This window comes from Schistocerca piceifrons, chromosome X (assembly GCF_021461385.2).
Source record: "Schistocerca piceifrons isolate TAMUIC-IGC-003096 chromosome X, iqSchPice1.1, whole genome shotgun sequence".
NCBI classification, from domain to species: domain Eukaryota; kingdom Metazoa; phylum Arthropoda; class Insecta; order Orthoptera; family Acrididae; genus Schistocerca; species Schistocerca piceifrons.
Window position 1 is genome coordinate 552,440,299 of NC_060149.1, and position 18,502 is coordinate 552,458,800.

Sequence of the window (18,502 nt, forward strand, 5' to 3'; positions counted from 1 at the left end):
GTAGCTGACCACTCACTTATTATTTTGATGGATTACATGTGCAAAACTAAATATAATGGTTCTCAGCTTGTGTGATGGTGATGAGTATACTGCAGAGTTTGAGAGAGGCAGTATTTCTAAATAAAATACACTCATATGTGCAAACTACTGTGTAAATAATGCATTGAATTATGATAACACACACTTTGTATCCAAGACACTGGACAGTGGGTAAAAACACAAAAATAAACATAAACCTTATAATCACAGCTCAATTTTTCCAATTTACACACACACACACACACACACACACACACACACACACACACACACACACACACACTTACAAAGTCCTACAGTCAAAGTTGGCCTTCCTTGACATGCAACTGGCTGAATGTCCCTTGTCATAGTAACAGATTTCAGTGATTCTCATCAAGGGCAGAGAGGAAATTAATATCACCAAAGGTATGTTTGACAAGCACAAGTGTCAACTTAAATCCAGCACTGAAAACTCTGAAAACCACACATCAAACAAAAATTAGAAAAGGCAACAGCACACACATTTTTTATTTTTTTATTTCTTTATTGTTTTTAAAATTGGTTTATGCATTCCATAGATTCATAAGTATGAACTAGTTATCTGGATGTGCAACAAATCAATACATAAAATATAATCTTAGTACATGTAAAAAAGAGACATATACATATGCAATCAATATGTAGAATATAGATACATTTACAGTATATTAATAGTTCCAATACAAGAGTGCAGTAGTAGTAATCAGGAGAAAATTACAAAAAGTAGCAGATTCACCATGATTCTGTAAGTCTCTCGCACAAAAATATTGTTGGCAAGATTAGCTTAGAAGGTTAGAAAATAAATGAATAATTAAGTGAAGTTCTCAAGTTAGACATTTTAATATTAACTTAATAAACTCTTCTCTGTTTTTTGACTAATTATTTGTCAAACTAGAGTAACACATGCACACAAATGCACACACATGTGCACACACACACACACACACACACACACACACACACACACACACACAAACTGTCTGATACAACACCACACCCTAGTCTATCTGCCAAGCTGCACAATGTAGCTGTACAATTGGGGAGGAGGGGAGGGGTGCATGTACACACACACACACACACACACACACACACACACACACACACACACACACACACACACACACACTTTAGCTTGAATAAGGATTAGGCCAAAAAACTAGCAGAGTTTTCAGTCTTATTCATGTCTCTACTAATCCAGAAGTTGTTGACTTCACTCCTAAATTACTTACATTCGACAAGAATTTTCAGTACCATACTCTCAACAGATTTTATTTATTTCTGCAGAAAAGTCTTCTACAAAAACATATTACCTCTCGGGCATTTAATATCACTATACAGTGTGTTGAAGATTTTAGTGCTAGCATACTTTACCCCCTTCTGTACAAGTAACAAATACTTTAGTTTGTGAGCCAATAATCAGTGGGTGATTGGTTGCCTTTACTCATTTTTGTTGTTGATTCCATCCTGAAATTTCCATCATCAAAATAAGAGTTTGTACATTTATGAATCATGGTCCACCCAACATGTGAAACAACAACAAATTTGTACTCAGAAAGCATTTGTTTATAATATCAGCAAGTTATGGTGCTAAAGAAGCAGGTCACTGGTGGAAGTGAAGAAGAATGACTAGTACATTAATAGCAAATTTGCAGCATGATTTTGTTGGCATCACCTGATAATGGTAGCACAAATATTCACTGAATGCTTCAGTGAGAATGATAGCTCCTTAACTATGAACTGTTTGACAGTATTTGCTCACACAGTGATTAACTGCTTGAATCAGAATATTTTTTCAGGATAATGCTGAGTGAAACTGGCTGCTATTATTTTTAAATGTACTAAATTTTGATTATATTGTCATAAGAGAGTATATGTTGCCATAGGAAAGTACAAGTGATCCATTGAGGAATAATTATTGGAAACAGTTGTTTTGTTTCCCAGTATTTTTTTCTTTAATCCTTGACTAATGCATGTTGGGGGAAAGTCTAATTATGAGTTTGTGTTAGTTCAAGGTACGTGCATGTAAATGTTCAGTATTAGGCATGTGTGTGTAAAATTACTTGATTGATTTTTGAATATTTCTTTAAAAATCATAACTTCTTTCGGTTTTGCTGCACTTCTATTGCATGTAACTAACACATTTATATCATAAATGCAAATTAATGTAGAATTTTACTTTTCTGCAAGTAAAGTAATTATTTAACATCTAGCATAATAATTTTTTTAAATTATTACTGAACATTAACCAAAGTATTGGAAGCTTTGTAACTCTTTTGAAGAATATGTACTTTTTTATTTACATCTACTGCCTTCAGTCTGCAGCAATTACTCCTTATCTGCCTCCTATCATGGACAAAGCTGCTCTGCTTTACTAACACACCACCTACAGAAAGGGTAAGTTAATTATAATTGGAATAAGTCTTTCCCTGTAATAAATGCTAAAATGGAAAGTGCAGTACCTTGTTTAACCCATAACTGTGAGTGAGAAAAATTTTCACAAATGCTATATAGTCATTGCATTCATGCATAAAGAATTTTTACGTGTTGTTATTCTTAATATTGCTGTCACTGATTTATGTTTACAGAGATGAATTACTAAATTTGCATGGTGTCACAATATTACACATATATAGTAAAGAAATTTGCCATCATCCCACCCACATACATCTACTTTCTACAATAACTTCAGCCAGTGTTTTCATCTACATTAGATTCCCCCTGTCCAATTGATATTTAGAGTGACTTTAAATTGCACTGTTGCTTCACAAGTTAATCCATTGCAATGATACTCATATCTTTCAATCAGTCTATCTGTTATCCTATAGTTTCATGCTCATTTGTGGAATTCATTATTAATTGTGAGAAAGACAGATGATACCATCTTGGAATAAACTGTTTCTTTTTGGTTTCTAATAGTCAAACACAAAAGCACTATTGGGGAAAAGAAGAACTAAAATGTTTGCCACTGGTAGCAAAATGAGGCCCAAACAATGTGATGGAAATGATAATGAAATAACTAATTGACGTCAAAGTAATGGTACTGTGATACATTTTGTAGAGATGACTAATAGTTGATATCCCTTAAAGTGATTATATCCCTTAAAGTGATTTTATAATACCAATGAGATTTAATTGTTCTAAAGAGGGACATTTGATTGCTAGTTCATTGTGCATCTATTTATACTTTTTTGTAACACTTGTAGATTTAGATTACACACATTACCAATATGTTTCTATCTCCCTTAGATTCGCTACACTGAATCAAGATTACTATAGCCATTGTTTTATAGAGTGTCATAATTACTTACAACCATATTTCAATTTGTCTCATATTTATAGATGAACTCATCATAATGTTAAATATACCCTTGTTGTATTATTAAATCATACTCTCTCTCTCTCTGTGTGTGTGTGTGTGTGTGTGTGTGTGTGTGTGTGTGTGTGTGTGTGTGTGTGTGTGTGTGTTTGTGTTTGTTTTTGTGTGTGTGTGTGTGTGTGTGAGAGAGAGAGAGAGACCATCAACCTCAAATATTCTCCATTGTAATTTAAAGAGTAGTATCCACACTCCCCATCAACAGAACACAGTATTGCTGTGAAACTGTTGAGAAATCTGGGCAAACTAATTTGCAGATTAATTCAGTCTGTTGGTAGCCATCTGATACTCCTGCTAAATATAACACAGAGAAACAATGAAAAAAGCCAAATATAAAGAACAATAGAGACAAATAGGCTCACAGAAAATTAACACTGTATCATAAAAAAATTCCACAAAAATATGTAAATACTTATGCAGAAATTTTCCATACAAATAAATGATTTTTTCCTGTCTACATATATAGATTTTGTGTGCCTGTTGAGTCAGAGCTGACGTACTTTTTAATTCTTCAGGTATTTTTTGGTTATGCCAGTTTTCTGAAGCATAAATACCTCACAGAAACCATCATTTCTGAAGAGTAATTATTTATTAAATGTTTGTGGTTAAAATTTACACATTCAGCATCACATAGATATCCAAACAGTATTACAGTTCTTGACACTTAGTGGCCAAATTTAATTACAGAGAATTTCAGTCAATTCTTGTGGGACATCTAGGCTCATGTTTCCAGTGGCTTCATGTCACTTGAAGGTAAATGGAAAATGATCTTATAATGGTAACACAGTAAGGAATATCTTGTTTCTTTCCATTGTATATTACTCCATCAACATGAAAAGATACAGTGCTTGGTCATGACTTGTAGCTATACACAAAGGTTGCAAAAGTCATGGTATAGCAATATTCGCATATACAAATCATGGTAGTATTGAATAGGTATAAAAGGACAGTGCATTGGCAGAGCTGTCATTTGTACTCAAGTGATTCATATGAAAAGGTTACAGCTGGCCGCAGTGGCGAGCGGCTCTCAGGCATGGACGTGTGTGATGTCCTTAGGTTAGTTAGGTTTAAATAGTTCTAAGTTCTAGGGGACTCATGACCTCAGATGTTAAGTCCCATAGTGCTCAGATCCATTTTAACCATTTTGAAAGGTTACCAGTGTGATTATGGTGACCCACTGTGAATTAACAGACTCTGAATGAGGTATAGTAGTCAGAGCTAGGGACATGGGAACATTCCATTTGGAAGTCGTTAGGGAACTCAGTATTCTGATATCCAATGTGTCAAGAGTGTGCGAAGTACACCAAATCCACACATTACCTCTCACCATGAACAACACAGCGGCTGATGTCTTCACTTGACAACCGAGCGCAGTGGTGTTTGTGTGGAGTAGTCAGTGCTAATAGACAAGCAAGACTCCATACAATAACCATAGAAATTAGTCTGGGATGTATGATGAATATATCTGTTAGGACAGTGTGGTGAAATCTGACGTTAATGAGCCATATCAGTTGGACCATAGATGATTGGAAAACCATGGCATGGTCAGATGAGTTCTGGTTACAGATGGTAAGAGCTGATAGTAGGGCTTGAGTGTGGTGCGCCATGTCACTGGACCACAGTTTTTCACAACTGGTTCAAAGAAAATTCAAGTTAAAGCAATTGATTTGGCCACCCTGACCACCTGATATGAATCCCATTCAACATTTATGGGTTATAATTGAGAGGTCAGCTCATGCACAAAATCCTGCACTGGCAACACTTTCGCAGTTATGAATGGCTATAGAGGAAGACTGGCTCAACTGGCTCAATATTTTTGCAGTGGACTTCCAACAATTTGTTGAGTCCCTGCCACATTGAGAGGCGATCCAACACAATATTAGGTGGTATTCCATGACTTTTCTCACCTCAGTGTATGGTAAACAACTTTACACAGTATACCCATGTACAAATTGATTTATTGAGCATGGAGTTAATTTCCACAGTACCAGTCTATTGGAACAGTGGAGCAAATGTTGATCTTGCTATTTTAAAGTATTCATGTCATTCTGTGCAGATGTTGATGAATGTATGGAAAACATCCATGGATGCAAACAAGGTGAAGAAGTGTGTCGGAATGTAATTGGAGCTTATGAATGTGAAATAAAATGTATGCCGGGCTTCCAGTATGATGAATTTCTTAGGCAGTGTACTGGTAAGTTAGCTGAATTTATCTTTCACCAGTATATTTTTTTTACTTATTTATTATTAATATAATTTTAAATAAATTTTTTTCTTAAATATCTGTTGTCTTTAAAAAATTTTTTTGGATACATCTAATGCACCAGTGATCATCCCAGTTAGCTATTAAACTCCTCCAGACTCCACTCCTATCTTATTTCCCTACTGTTAGTATTGAATTAAGTCAGCATCATTTTTATGATACTGCAATTGGGGGGGGGGGGGGGGAATGAAACGGAAAAACGGAAAGTTTGTGGGTGTGCAGGGGAATTAAGAGGGTTAGGTTGTGGGGGGGGGGGGGGGGGGGTGGCTAGCTGAAGATACTCTTTATCTAAAAGCTTATTACTTTATCATCCCTTGTATATTATGCTTGTCTGCTGATAGGTGGCTTGTCTATTCTATTAGTAATGATCAATCCTCCAACATTTAATTTTATTGCATCTTGGTATTTCCATTAATCTCAATTTATGGTATGACATTTTAATATGTAATATTATCTACCAACTCAGTAATATTGTATATTTAATTCTGTTATTGATTTAGACAAACAAGGTGAAGAAGTGTGTCGGAAGGTAATTGGAGCTTATGAATGTGAAATAAAGACAAACTCATGAATATTATTTAAGAGATGCACCCAATAAATGCTTATGCCATATCAATCAAGAAAATTTCCATTTCCACTCACAAGATGCAGTATGGGACCCAAAAGGAGTAAACAAGTACTTTCTAACTTCAGTTAGCATGATGGAAAACAAAATCAAGGAAAATGGCAGATGTGCATTAGATCTGCTTTGTACTGAGCCACACAGAAGGTTTGCCTTCCACTGGAATGTTGTCACCCCCAAAGGTATTATAAAAGCTATGTCAAGGTTCTCCAACTCCAGAAGAACATGTTTAGAATCAGGAGTTGTCCCTGATGAACCCAAAACTGTTAGTTATATCAACCTTTAAAAAGGGAGATAAGCATCTGTTCAGAAACCAATGACCAATTACTGCTGCTCCTATTTTCTCCAAAGTTTTTGGGTTACTTATGTACAACCCACTAAATAACTACTTTGATCTCCTCACCAACAGACAGTTTTAATTCCAACATGGTAAAAATACCATTATTGCTGTCTCCATGTACATCTACATCCATACTCCACAAGCCACCCGACGGTGTGTGGCGGAGGGTACTTTGAGTACCTCTATCAGTTCTCCCTTCTGTCACTGCTATTGTTAACCAGATGGTAACTGCATATGAAAATAAAGCTTTGGTATCTGTTGTACTGTATAATCTCAGCAAAGTCTTTGACTGTATATCCTTTGACACCCTACTTCCAGAACTGGAATTTTATGCCATGCAAAACCCACCTTTAGCTATAATCAAGACCTATTTAAACAACAAGAGACAGTTCATCTCATTAAAAAATTTATGTTCTTCTCTGAAGGAAATGTGTGATCTTTTTCTGTTCATCATTGACGTTAATAATTTACCTTAACATGTAGGAGCTAATTCAGTAGTGTGTTATGCAGATTTTCTTTGAATCTTTGTAGTTCTGGTAAAACATTTGAACCATTTCTGGGTTTAACTAAAACTCTAGAAAGTAAATCAGTAAAATTGTTATGGTTTTACATTGATTCCAGATGAAACAGGGAGGAACATGTTAGCCATGTCTGCAAGATAATAACAAGTGTGTGCCATCTCATGCAGGAACTGACAGATGCAGTCACACAAAAGAATATCTGAAAATGGCATAGCTTGGCCTTTTCCTGTCAAAAATTTCCTATGGCATACTGATATGGTGACATTCTTGTTATGTCAGTGAAAATCTGAACATTGAAAAGAAAGTAATCAGAGTAATGAGTAAAATAAAACCTAACCCCTCTTTATCAAGCCCAGTATAGTGACAGTTGTAAACCTATACATCTGTACAGCATTGCTTAATGTCAAAAGTGGCATTAAGTGAGAGCAATACCAGAGAGAACATATGCCTTCACAACAGTAAACTCAAACAAGATTTCAATATGCCAAGAAACAGGCTGACATAAACTGCAAATGGTTCAAATGGCTCTGAGCACTATGGGACTCAACATCTTAGGTCATAAGTCCCCTAGAACTTAGAACTACTTAAACCGAACTAACCTAAGGACATCACACATACCCATGCCCGAGGCAGGATTCGAACCTGCGACCGTAGCAGTCCCGCGGTTCCAGACTGCAGCGCCAGAACCGCATGGCCACTGCGGCCGGCACATAAACTGCAAACTAACATAAAATAACAGGTTTAAAATGTTTCATTAAACTTCTGATATATGCACAGTCCCTGTTTTATAATATTTTCAAAGTTAAGATTTATGACTGCTTACCAAAACATGCATTTTACAGGATATCATAGCTATTTGAAATCAAAACTATTGACATTAGTATTTAAGAATGTTTCTTCTATGTAAAAATTGTTATTAATGTCCAAACCTATTACACTATAAGTGGTTAATAAAGAAACGAACTGAATCCTTCTTCCTAGCCTACCTGAATCTTATGATTTCTTCATGGGTGCCTGCTAAATGGCATCTACTTCTCTCTTGCCTTAGTCCCAGTGTCATTCTCTATATAATCACTTTTATAAAGTACTAAGAAGAACCTATCCCATAGCTGTGAAATAATTTTAATATTTTCTGCAAATTATATTTTGTCCAGGGGAAGCCATTCAAATGCAAAACCAAGGTCAAAATTTTCAATGTATCTTCTGACACCCAAGTCTTACTAATTTTTGTGTAAATTCTCTTCACCAGTCATGCACTATAAATTTTCATTAAATTACTATATCTGCTAAGTTTGCCCACAGTGTAAACAGATTTTAACTACTTTACAACTGTGGTTTTAATATCCTGTTCAGGATACTATAAAATCCATTTTACCCAAGTTAAGTTTTATCTCGTGTATAAAACTAAACATAAATTATCTGACTCCTTTTACGCACAAAATGCCTATTTGCAGCATGAAAATATACATTTTGAATATTCACATTTTTCAGATTTTAATTTTTAAATGCCGTAGCATTCTACCAAGGGATGACAAAGTTATCGTGTCTTAAATGGCTCAAAAAGCATGATACATTAATAGTTAATATAAAATAAACTGATGTGTGAGAAATGAAGTGGGAACCCTGGTTTAAGAAAGAAACGAGTTATGCAAAATGCATTGCAAAGAATAATAGAATATAATAGCCCAAATTTTAGTTCACATCTCTAATGAACTGCAGGGAGACAAAAGGACAAAGATAATTTTACATGCACAGTGATTTAGGCAAATGAATGAACTCATTTCATTATTTTTATACGAGGGCTGTTCAAAAAATTCCAGAACATTCGTAATTTTGAGGCAATGGCGCATTGGAGCTAAATGCATTTGGCATCCATGCACATGCATGTGTTTAATGTGTAACTGCTGAAAGTTTCATTGTTATATGTCTGTTAGTTATGGTTCAATGGTGTACTGAGTGGAAAGCTATGTCACACAGTTTGTGAATTTTGAGATGGCAGAGTTAGAGGAGCAAAGCGTCTGCATTAAATTTTGCATGAAACTTACAAGACACACCAAATGATGCAGGAAGTCTACAGTGATAAGTGCTTAAGCTTTACTCAGTGTTACAAATGGTACATATGGTTTAAAAATGGCCAGATGGAAGTTAAAGATGATCCTTGTTCAGGACACCCTTCGACATCTACCGATGTCGCTCATGTCACGAATGCTAATGAAAGTTTGTATGCCAATTGAAGATTGACTGTCTGAGAGACTGCAGAAGACCATAACATTTCAGTTGGATCATGTCATGAAATCCTGACACAGCATCTTGTAATGCATTGTGTTGCCGCCAAGTTTGTCCCTTGGCTCATGAGTGAAGCTTTTGGATTCGCAAATGAGAATGAGATGTTCCTTAAGAGATCATAGCTAGTGATGAGACGTGAACTTATGGTTGTGATGTTGACACCAATGTTCAATCTTCACAATAGGTCGGGAAAGATTCTCCAAGACAAAAAAAACCTCATGATGTCAGGTCAAATGTGAGAGTCATGCTGATAGCGTCTTTGACTTTGAAGGATTAGTTCATCATGAATTTGTAGCACAAGGACACACAGTTAATTGATGGTACTATTGGGATGTATTGTGACACCTGTGAGAAAATGTGAGAAGGAAACGGCCTGAAATGTGGTGAGACAATCCATGGCCCATGCACCACAATAGTGCACCCACACATTCATACCTTCTGGCCACAACTATTGCACAGAAAATGAAATAGCTGTGCTGTCTCATCCTCTATACTCTCCAGACCTGGCCCATGTGGACCCTTTTTTTTATTTCCAAAGTTGAAAACCATGCAGAAAGGATGAAGATTTGCAACAAAAGACAAGATAAAAAAAATTCACAGACTGTGCTTCACATGATCCAGCAAGAGGCATACCAAGGCTGCATCTGGCAGTGGAAATGACATTGGGAGTGGTGTATCAACTGTGGAGTAGAGTATTTCAAAGGAGATCAGGCACAAAAAGTAAAAGGTAAGCATAGAAAATTCTTGTGGACAAAGTTCTGGAATTTTTTAACAGTCCTCAAATTTAATGAGGTAGCCTGAATCATGATAGATCCACCTGCTATAAAGCCCAAAGTTGTAAGGAAAGTAGGGTAGATATGAAAACTAATGTGTGTTATTTGATGGATGCAAACTATCTTGCTATTAAGTATTTTTACAACATTTTTTTTTTTTACTAGTCCTTCATTTTTTCTGTCTGCTGTTATCATATAGCCAGGGCTTCATTGCCAATAGATTCTAAACACAGAAAAGAAGTGGATGGCTCAGGCATGATGTGTTTTTTGTTCTTGTTTTATTAGAGGTGTCTTTTAATATTATTATCTGTGTGCTATTTAATAGTATTTTTCATTTTTGTTGTGGAAACATTGATCCCTCAGTGAAGGGATTCATGGAGGTAGTGGCACATACATTTCATGGTGCAGAAAAATGTTAAGTAAACAACGAAAGTGAAAAACTTGAACTATCACTATTATGTGTAAGCATAACTGGTGAAAATTATTTTCTCAGTACGGAAATTGACAAATTAACAAAAGAAGTGGGTAATCTACAGACACAGTCACCATGTTGTCTACTCTGAATATTAACAGTGGGAGTCTTAGTTTTAAAAATATTATCAGCAATAGTTTGGAAGTGTGCCGTATTTGTAAAATTATGATTGTGAATTATTATCAAAAAAACACATTTCATATCAAAATGCCTATAATTAACAAAGTGACTAAAAAAATATAAGTTTGAATCTGAAAAGGAAGTATAGCATCAACATTGTCTGTAGATAATGTTCAAACAGAAGGATACAAATAATGCTACTACAAAAAATGAACCTCTAAAGGAACCATTTGTGTGAAACATAAATCTGTGTATCTCATAATCTCTGCAAAATCAGATCCAAAGGAAAAAAATGTGGCTTCACATGCAATGTTGTGGATTGAAATTAAATCTGCAATTTAACATGGACAGCGAAGAATAAATTATTACTATATTAAATGAAGATATGTGAGTGTAGAAATACAAATACAAAAAGTTGTAAAAGTCTTATGTGCACACTATTTACCAGACAAGTCTAATAAACTGCAACATAAATTCAGCAGACACAGTGAACTACACCTGTAACAATCTCAAAAGTAGCTCTGATAAGACAACAAGATTGGATAAATACCAGGGGCTATTTTAGTAACTTTTGATGTTGACTCTCTCTTCATGTGCATTCCTCTGCCTGATTCATTATAGTTAATTGAGGTTGGGTTTGGTGTTGAATTAATGAACCTGTTTCAGCTTGCACTGACATCTGCTTACTTTCATTCAATAACCAGTACATGAACAGACAAATGGAGTTACAATGGGGAACCCATTGTCATGTATTGAAGTTACGATGGGGAACCCGTTGTCACCTGTTATTGATGCTTCATTATGAAAGATTGTGAGGAATGTGCCGTGGAATCAGTGGCATTGAAAGTTGCGGTTTCTCTCTCTCTCTCTCTCTCTCTCTCTCTCTCTCTCTCTCTGATAGTTGTATAGTTCCACAGTCCAGATATGTGTGAAGGCTTTGTGAGCATCGGCTGATCCCCAGTGCCCTTTAATCTGAGATTCCAGTAGCTCTCTTCTACATCTACGTATCTAGATGTATACTCCGCAGGCCACCTAGCAGTGTGTGGCAGAGGGCACTATTTGTGCCAAAGTCACATCCCCCCCCCCTTCTCCCTCTGTTCCACTCTCGGATCATGCAAGGAAAAAATGACTGTCTGAATGCCTCAGTACAAGCTCTGATTTCCCTTATCATTGTGCAATATGAAAGTTGTTGGTAATAATATATGCTCTACGTCCTCGTCGAAGATTGGATTTTGGAATTTAGTGAGCAGCCCCTTCCTTTTAGCATGTATATCTGCAAGTGTGTCCCACTTCAAACTTTCTGTGAGATTTGTAATGCTCTTATGATGGCTAAATGTAACTGTCACAAATCTTGCCGCTCTTCTTTGGACCTTCTCAATCACTTGACTCAGACTCAACTTTTAAGGGTCCCATACAGACAAACAATATTGTAAGACTGGACAAACTAAAGTATTGTAAGCAATATCCTTTGTTGAAGGACTGCATTGCTTCAGGATTCTACCAATAATCCACAATCTAGGGTTCACCTTATCTGTTAGTTGTGTAATCTCATTGTTCCATTTGAGATCATTTCCAATAGTCACACCCAGATACTTGATAGAAGTTACCACTTCCAAAGACTGGGCATTTATTTTGTACTTGTACATTAATGGGGATTTTTTCTTTGTTATACACAGTAGGCTACACTTACTAATATTGAGAGATAACTGCCAGTCGTTACACCAAGCATTTGTTTTCTGGAAAACCTCATTGATTTGTTCACAACTTTCATGTGATACTACTTTCCTGTATTCTACAGCATCATCAGCAAACATTCTAATGCTGCTGTCAATACCATCATCCAGATTGCTTAAGTAAATGATAAAAAGCTGTAGACCTATTATGCTGCCTTGGGGCACAACTGATGTTCTGCTTGTTTCTGTTGAAGTCTCCCCATTCAGGACAACATACTGCTCTCTGTCTGTTAAAAAACTTTCTATCCAACTGGATATGACATCAGATAGACCATAAGTGCACACTTTTTGGAGCAAGCAACAGTGTGGAACTGAGTCGAATGCCTTTCGAAAGTCGAGGGATATGGCATCAACCTGGGAGCCAGTATCTAGAGCTTGTTCTATATCATGCACAAAGAGAGCCAGCTGTGTCTCACATGACTGCTGTTTCCTAAAACTGTGCTGGTTTCTACAGATGAGCTTCTCAGAGTCTAGCATCCCTGACAATGAAAAATTAAAATTTGAAAGTGAAATGATAGTGAACAAGTGGTAAGGATTTTAGTGCATCCAAAAAAAATGGAGGGGAGGGGGGGGGGGGGGGGGAGAGAGAGAGAGAGAGAGAGAGAGAGAGAGAGAGAGAGAGAGAGAGAGAGAGAGAGAGAGAGAGAGAAACAACACTGATATAATGCTGTACATTGTATGCAATGTATGTTTCTCTTTCAGCATATTTCTTCACTAAGTTTCAACAATATCATAAAAGTAATTTTAATCAAACAAGGCTTGAACTGCAACACTACAGATAAGTTTCAGCATCTCAATTCAAAAAGCAACTTTTTGCTAACACTTGTTGAAGTCAGTGATTCAAATGTATCTATTGATCAGCTAATTGAAATTTTGACTCATGCATAATGGATTTCATCTAGACAGGAAATCAATAGTGCTGCGTGGAGATTTCAACATGGCTTTTCTTGGAACCAACAGAAAGAAAGAACTATTGCTGAACATCACAGATACTTTCAACTTAAAACAAACAATAACATCCACAATAAGAATAAGTAAAACTATGGCTACTGCCCTCAATCAGGCATTTGTAAATACAAGTTTTACTGCAAATTGTGTAAATATAAGTTTTTTTGCCCATCAATCAGCTGGCTGGTTTGATGTGGCCCACAATGACTTCCTCTCTTGTGTAAAATGTGCACCCAGTTCCCTCAGTTATTAGTTGGATGTGAAACTCTGCTGCAGAATGAAAATCTCATTCTCGATTAGTTTGATGTATTTGAATCTTTATCTTTCCCTACAGTTTTTACCCTCTACTTCTCCATCTAGTACTATGGACATTACTTCCTGATGTCTAATCCATGTCGTATCAATCTTTCCCTGCTTCTTGTCAGTGGTCTCCACATATTTCTATTCTCTTCAGTTCTGTGGATCTTCTCCTTTGGTATCTTGTCAGTCCACCAAATTTTCAGCATTCTTTTTTATTTTTTTTATATTAGTCATGAGTCTTCTGACTGGTTTGATGAAACTCACCATGAATTCCTCTCCTGTGGAAACCTTTTCATCTTAGAACAGCAGTTGTGACCTATGTCCTCAGTTATTTGTTGGATGTATTCCAGTCTCTGTCTTTCTCTACAGCTTTTACACTCTACAGTTCCCTCTAGTACCATGGTAGTTATTCCTTGATGTCTTAACGGATGTCCTATATTCAACCCTTCTTTTGTCCATGTTTTCCTCACTGATTCTGCAGAGAACCTCCTCATTCCTTACCTTATCAGTCCACTTAATTTTCAAAAATTGTCTGTGGCACCACTTCTCAAATGCTTAAATTGTGTTTTGTATTGGTGTCACCACAGTACATGTTTCATTACCATAGAATGCTGTGCTCCAAACGTATATTCTGAGAAATTGCTTCCTCTGTTTGATGCTAGCAGACTTCCCTTGGCCAGGAATATAACACCACATATAAAATGCTTGAGTTCTCTGTTTCCAGCACAGTCCATGCTTCACTTCTACATAATGCTATGCCCCTGACATACATATAAAGAATTTCTCCCTTAGATTAAGGCCAATGTTTGATACTAGCAGACATCCTTTGCCAGGAATGCCCTCTTTTCCTTTGCTAGTTTGCTTTTTATGCCCTGCTTGCTTCATCTGTCATACATTATTTTGCTTTGTAGTTAGCAGAATTCCTGTATTTTGCTTTGTAGTTAGCAGATTTCCTTAATTAATGAAAAGCCAATTCAGTTGCTAATAAAAATGTTATTATGTCCACAACCATTTTTGGCCTTTACATCAGGCCATTTTCAAGTGCATCTGAAAATTTTGCTCTAGAGAATCAATGTCAAAAGACATTCATTCCCTACAGCATAGTTTTCAGATCCTGTTAAAAATGGCCTGATGTGAAGGCTGAAACTGGTTGTGGACTTACTACAGGTTGTATTACAAATTGGAGTGGCTTTTCATTAATTGAATATAAAGGTGTGGAATCACCAACCTCTGAACACGGAAAAACTTGGAATTCCTTAACTTTGGATACTTCGGGGTCATGAACTTTGATGTCAACTTCATCAGTAAGCTTATTTTTGCCATTCCTCATTTCTTTTATTTTTCTTCAGATTACTGTTAATCCATACTCTCTGATTGTTAGACTTTTTATTCCATTCAGTGTGCCCTGAAATTCTTCTTCACTTTCACTGAGAATAGCAGTGTCATGAGCAAATTTTATCATTGATGTCCTTCCATCTTGAAATTTAATCCCACCCCTGAGCATATGTTTTATTCTGCCATTGCTTTTTTGAAGTACAGAATGAACAGTAGGGGAGAAAGGCTACATCCTTGTCTTACACCATTTGTAATCCAAGTGCTTCATTCTTGGTCTTCCATTCTTACTGCTCCTTCTGGGTTCATATATTTATTGTATACTAACAGACTTTTCTACAGCTTATAACTATTTTTCTGAGAAATTCAGACTTTTGCACCATTTTGCATTGTCTAATGCTTTTTCTTAAATCATGCTTCCATTATCAAGCACAATGTCAGAACTACCTCTCAGTTACCTTTATCTTTCCTAAAGCCAAGTCTGCAATTAACAATCAGTGCCTCTAAATCATGGTGTTCCAGGTTCAATTGCTGGTTGGGTCAGAAATTTTCTTCACTTGGGGACTGGGTGTTCATTGCATGATAATTCTGTCAGTTATCTGCCCTTGCTATCTTTAGAATTGTGTGGTTGGTGTGTTTTAAAAAATCTGAGGGTATGTCTCCAGTCTCATAGGTTCTACACACCAACTTGAATAGTCATTTGGTGCCACTTTCCCTAATGAATCCATAAATTCTGTAAAAAGTGTTATATGTATGTCTTTTGGCTTATTTGAGTGCAAGTCTTTCAAAGCTCGAGTCTTAGTGATTGTGAAACCTAATTTGTTTTCCTTCCATGCTACTTGCTGTGCATTCAGAATGTTTAAAGAACTGTAACAGTAAGAAGATTCGGTAACATGACATGCAAATATTCTATTCCCTATTGTCAAAAGAGAGATGAGAAGAAGTTCCAGAAATATTAGACACCAATAAAAATTTTGAGAAATTCTCTAGTACTTTCAACTATTATTTTGCAGTTCTTCTCACTTAAAACACAAGTAATAAGAGGCAAAAGTCCAAGAGTAAAGGGATGCTTAACAAAACATATCAAAATTCTGACAGTTGGGGAAAAAAGAATTTTTCAAATGCAATACAATACAGTAAAATGCCCCCTTATCTGAACAGTTAGATTCAGATATACATTCATGCCTACAGGAAAGCTATACACCATGAAAAATAGGAAAAGGGCCACTGATAAGTGTATATCAGATTCAGCAAGTAAAAGCCATGCAGCTTTGAATGTAATAAAGAAGGAAGAATGTAAAATATCCCTTAAAATGTCAATCTGAATCATGACAACATGAGAGTTACTGACCCCTAACACATGGCATATCTTTTCCATCATTGTTATGCAGATATCACAAACAGTTTAATAGCCCATGCCTCAAGAGGTAGAACAAACAAACAGAAAAACAAATCACACTCTTGTGTCTCTCCAGTCTATCTTTCTGAAGTAAATCTACATGAAAGTTGGCTGCAACTTTAAGAAAATGTCATCGGTAATTGATAGTATTCCAGAGTAACATAATAAAGCGACACATTACAAACATTTTATCGTGCAGATGCAGTCAACTCATCTTTTCTGGTAGGCACATTTTCAGACTGTCTAAAAACTGCCAAATTGGTGCCTATTCATAAAAAAGGAAACAAAACAGATGTACAAAGCTATGGAGCACCTGCCTTATTCTCATGTTCTAGTAAACTCATAGGAAAAACAATGTATAAACATGCTCCTTGCAATCCACAAACTAACTTCGATGGACCATCCATGCAATCGGGTAGATGTGGTAGGTCTTTGCCAGGTCACCACCAGTTATATATAATAACCACAGTTGCTCCAGCCTGAAAGGATGCTAATTGCCTCCACTGCCACTTGCATGTTCCTGCCAAAGTGTCAATGCTGAAGTTATTTTGAAAGGACTATAGTTCTGTCATTTTCTTAACTCAGAAAAGAACTGTAAGAGCAATCTAACATACTCAACCAACAGATACTTGCAAGCCAATTTTTCTAGTCGTCATCATCTCACTCCACTGTATGAATATGCTAGAACCTTGTAATACCCATGAGCATGATACAGAGCCAAAAGTAAAAGTCTCATGTCCAGTCAGTAAAAATATCTGCTTTTAAAACTTCCATTACAAATTGTTTGTTACAAATTTACAATAGTCTTCCACACAAGATAATCATTATTTCATTATGTTCTCTTTTCAGTAAATCCTTAAGGATAGTTTTATTAGATCACTGCTTCTATTCAGTAGCAAATTTTTAGAAAATGTGAAATGCAAAAGACTTGAAGCTGGCCAGTGCAAAATCTCCTGATGCAAGTAGTTCAAGTTCTTTTGTAGATATATCAAAGAAATTGTTTCTTTACTGCAATATTACTATCAAATTTTCTGTACTTCTTGTAAGTGTGTGTGTGTGTGTGTGTGTGTGTGTGTGTGTGTGTGTGTGTGTGTGTGTGTGTGTACACACTTGTGTATGCAGATATTTTTGGATAAATAAATGAAATGAATTTATATGTGTGTAATTCTGTTTGATTTAATATTTTGATATCATCACTGTCAACAGCAACAGCAGTTTGATCTCCACTACTAAATAAAGACCAAAGGCCTACTCTATACTTTTCTATACATTCCAGCTTCAGCTGCACAGTGTGGTCAGAAACAGTCTGGAAAGCTTGTAAGAGTGACTTAAGGTAGATTGTGCTGAGAAATAATTGTTAAGAAAAAAATTGGTATGTTTCACTGTTTCCAAGTTAGTTAGATTGCAGTTATCCAGTCAGGTCACTGCACATGCAAATTCAAGAGGCACGCTAGGGATGGCATTCTTCATATGGTTTCCCAAAACCAAACAAGAAAGTAATACAAAAGTTGGTTGTGAGATGGTAGTAAGGACTGAATAAAACTAAAGGCTGAGCAGCCTTGTGTGCTATCATCTACACTATGAGAACAACTGACACTAATTGTATCTAGTGGGCCACTTCAATTTGCATGCACAATACCCTTATTGGGTAACTTCAGTCTTAATTAACTCAGAAATTCCACAATGTATTAGTTTTTTAACAATTATTACTCAGCACAGCCTTCCCTGCAACACCCTTACAAGCTTTACAGACTGTTTCCAACATTCCTCTATACAGTCCATGTTGTTCCTGTATGTTTTATAATGTCATATATCCACCATTCATTATGTCATCACTTTGGTCTTTTGTTATTTCCCTTATCCATCTACCATCCATTCACCTGGCTACATCTCCTGACCAGCTCCATTTCATTTTTAATTATGGTCATGATTTCATTTTCTTCTTCTGTCTATTCGCTGGTTT

General features: G+C 36.1%; 1 protein-coding gene across 4 annotated transcripts in view; it reads left to right on the plus strand.

The window, feature by feature from the left end:
• LOC124722859 (fibulin-1-like) overlaps positions 1 to 18,502 on the plus strand; it is a 649,840-nt gene that overhangs the window by 328,114 nt on the left and 303,224 nt on the right. For 3 of the 4 annotated variants that reach the window (XM_047247987.1, XM_047247986.1, XM_047247988.1), the window contains one exon: positions 5,487 to 5,624. The exons of the other annotated variant lie outside the window; for it this stretch is intronic. In XM_047247987.1, coding sequence (XP_047103943.1) covers positions 5,487 to 5,624 — 138 coding nt within the window. The remainder of the gene's footprint in view (positions 1 to 5,486; positions 5,625 to 18,502) is intronic. 4 annotated transcript variants of the gene reach the window in all.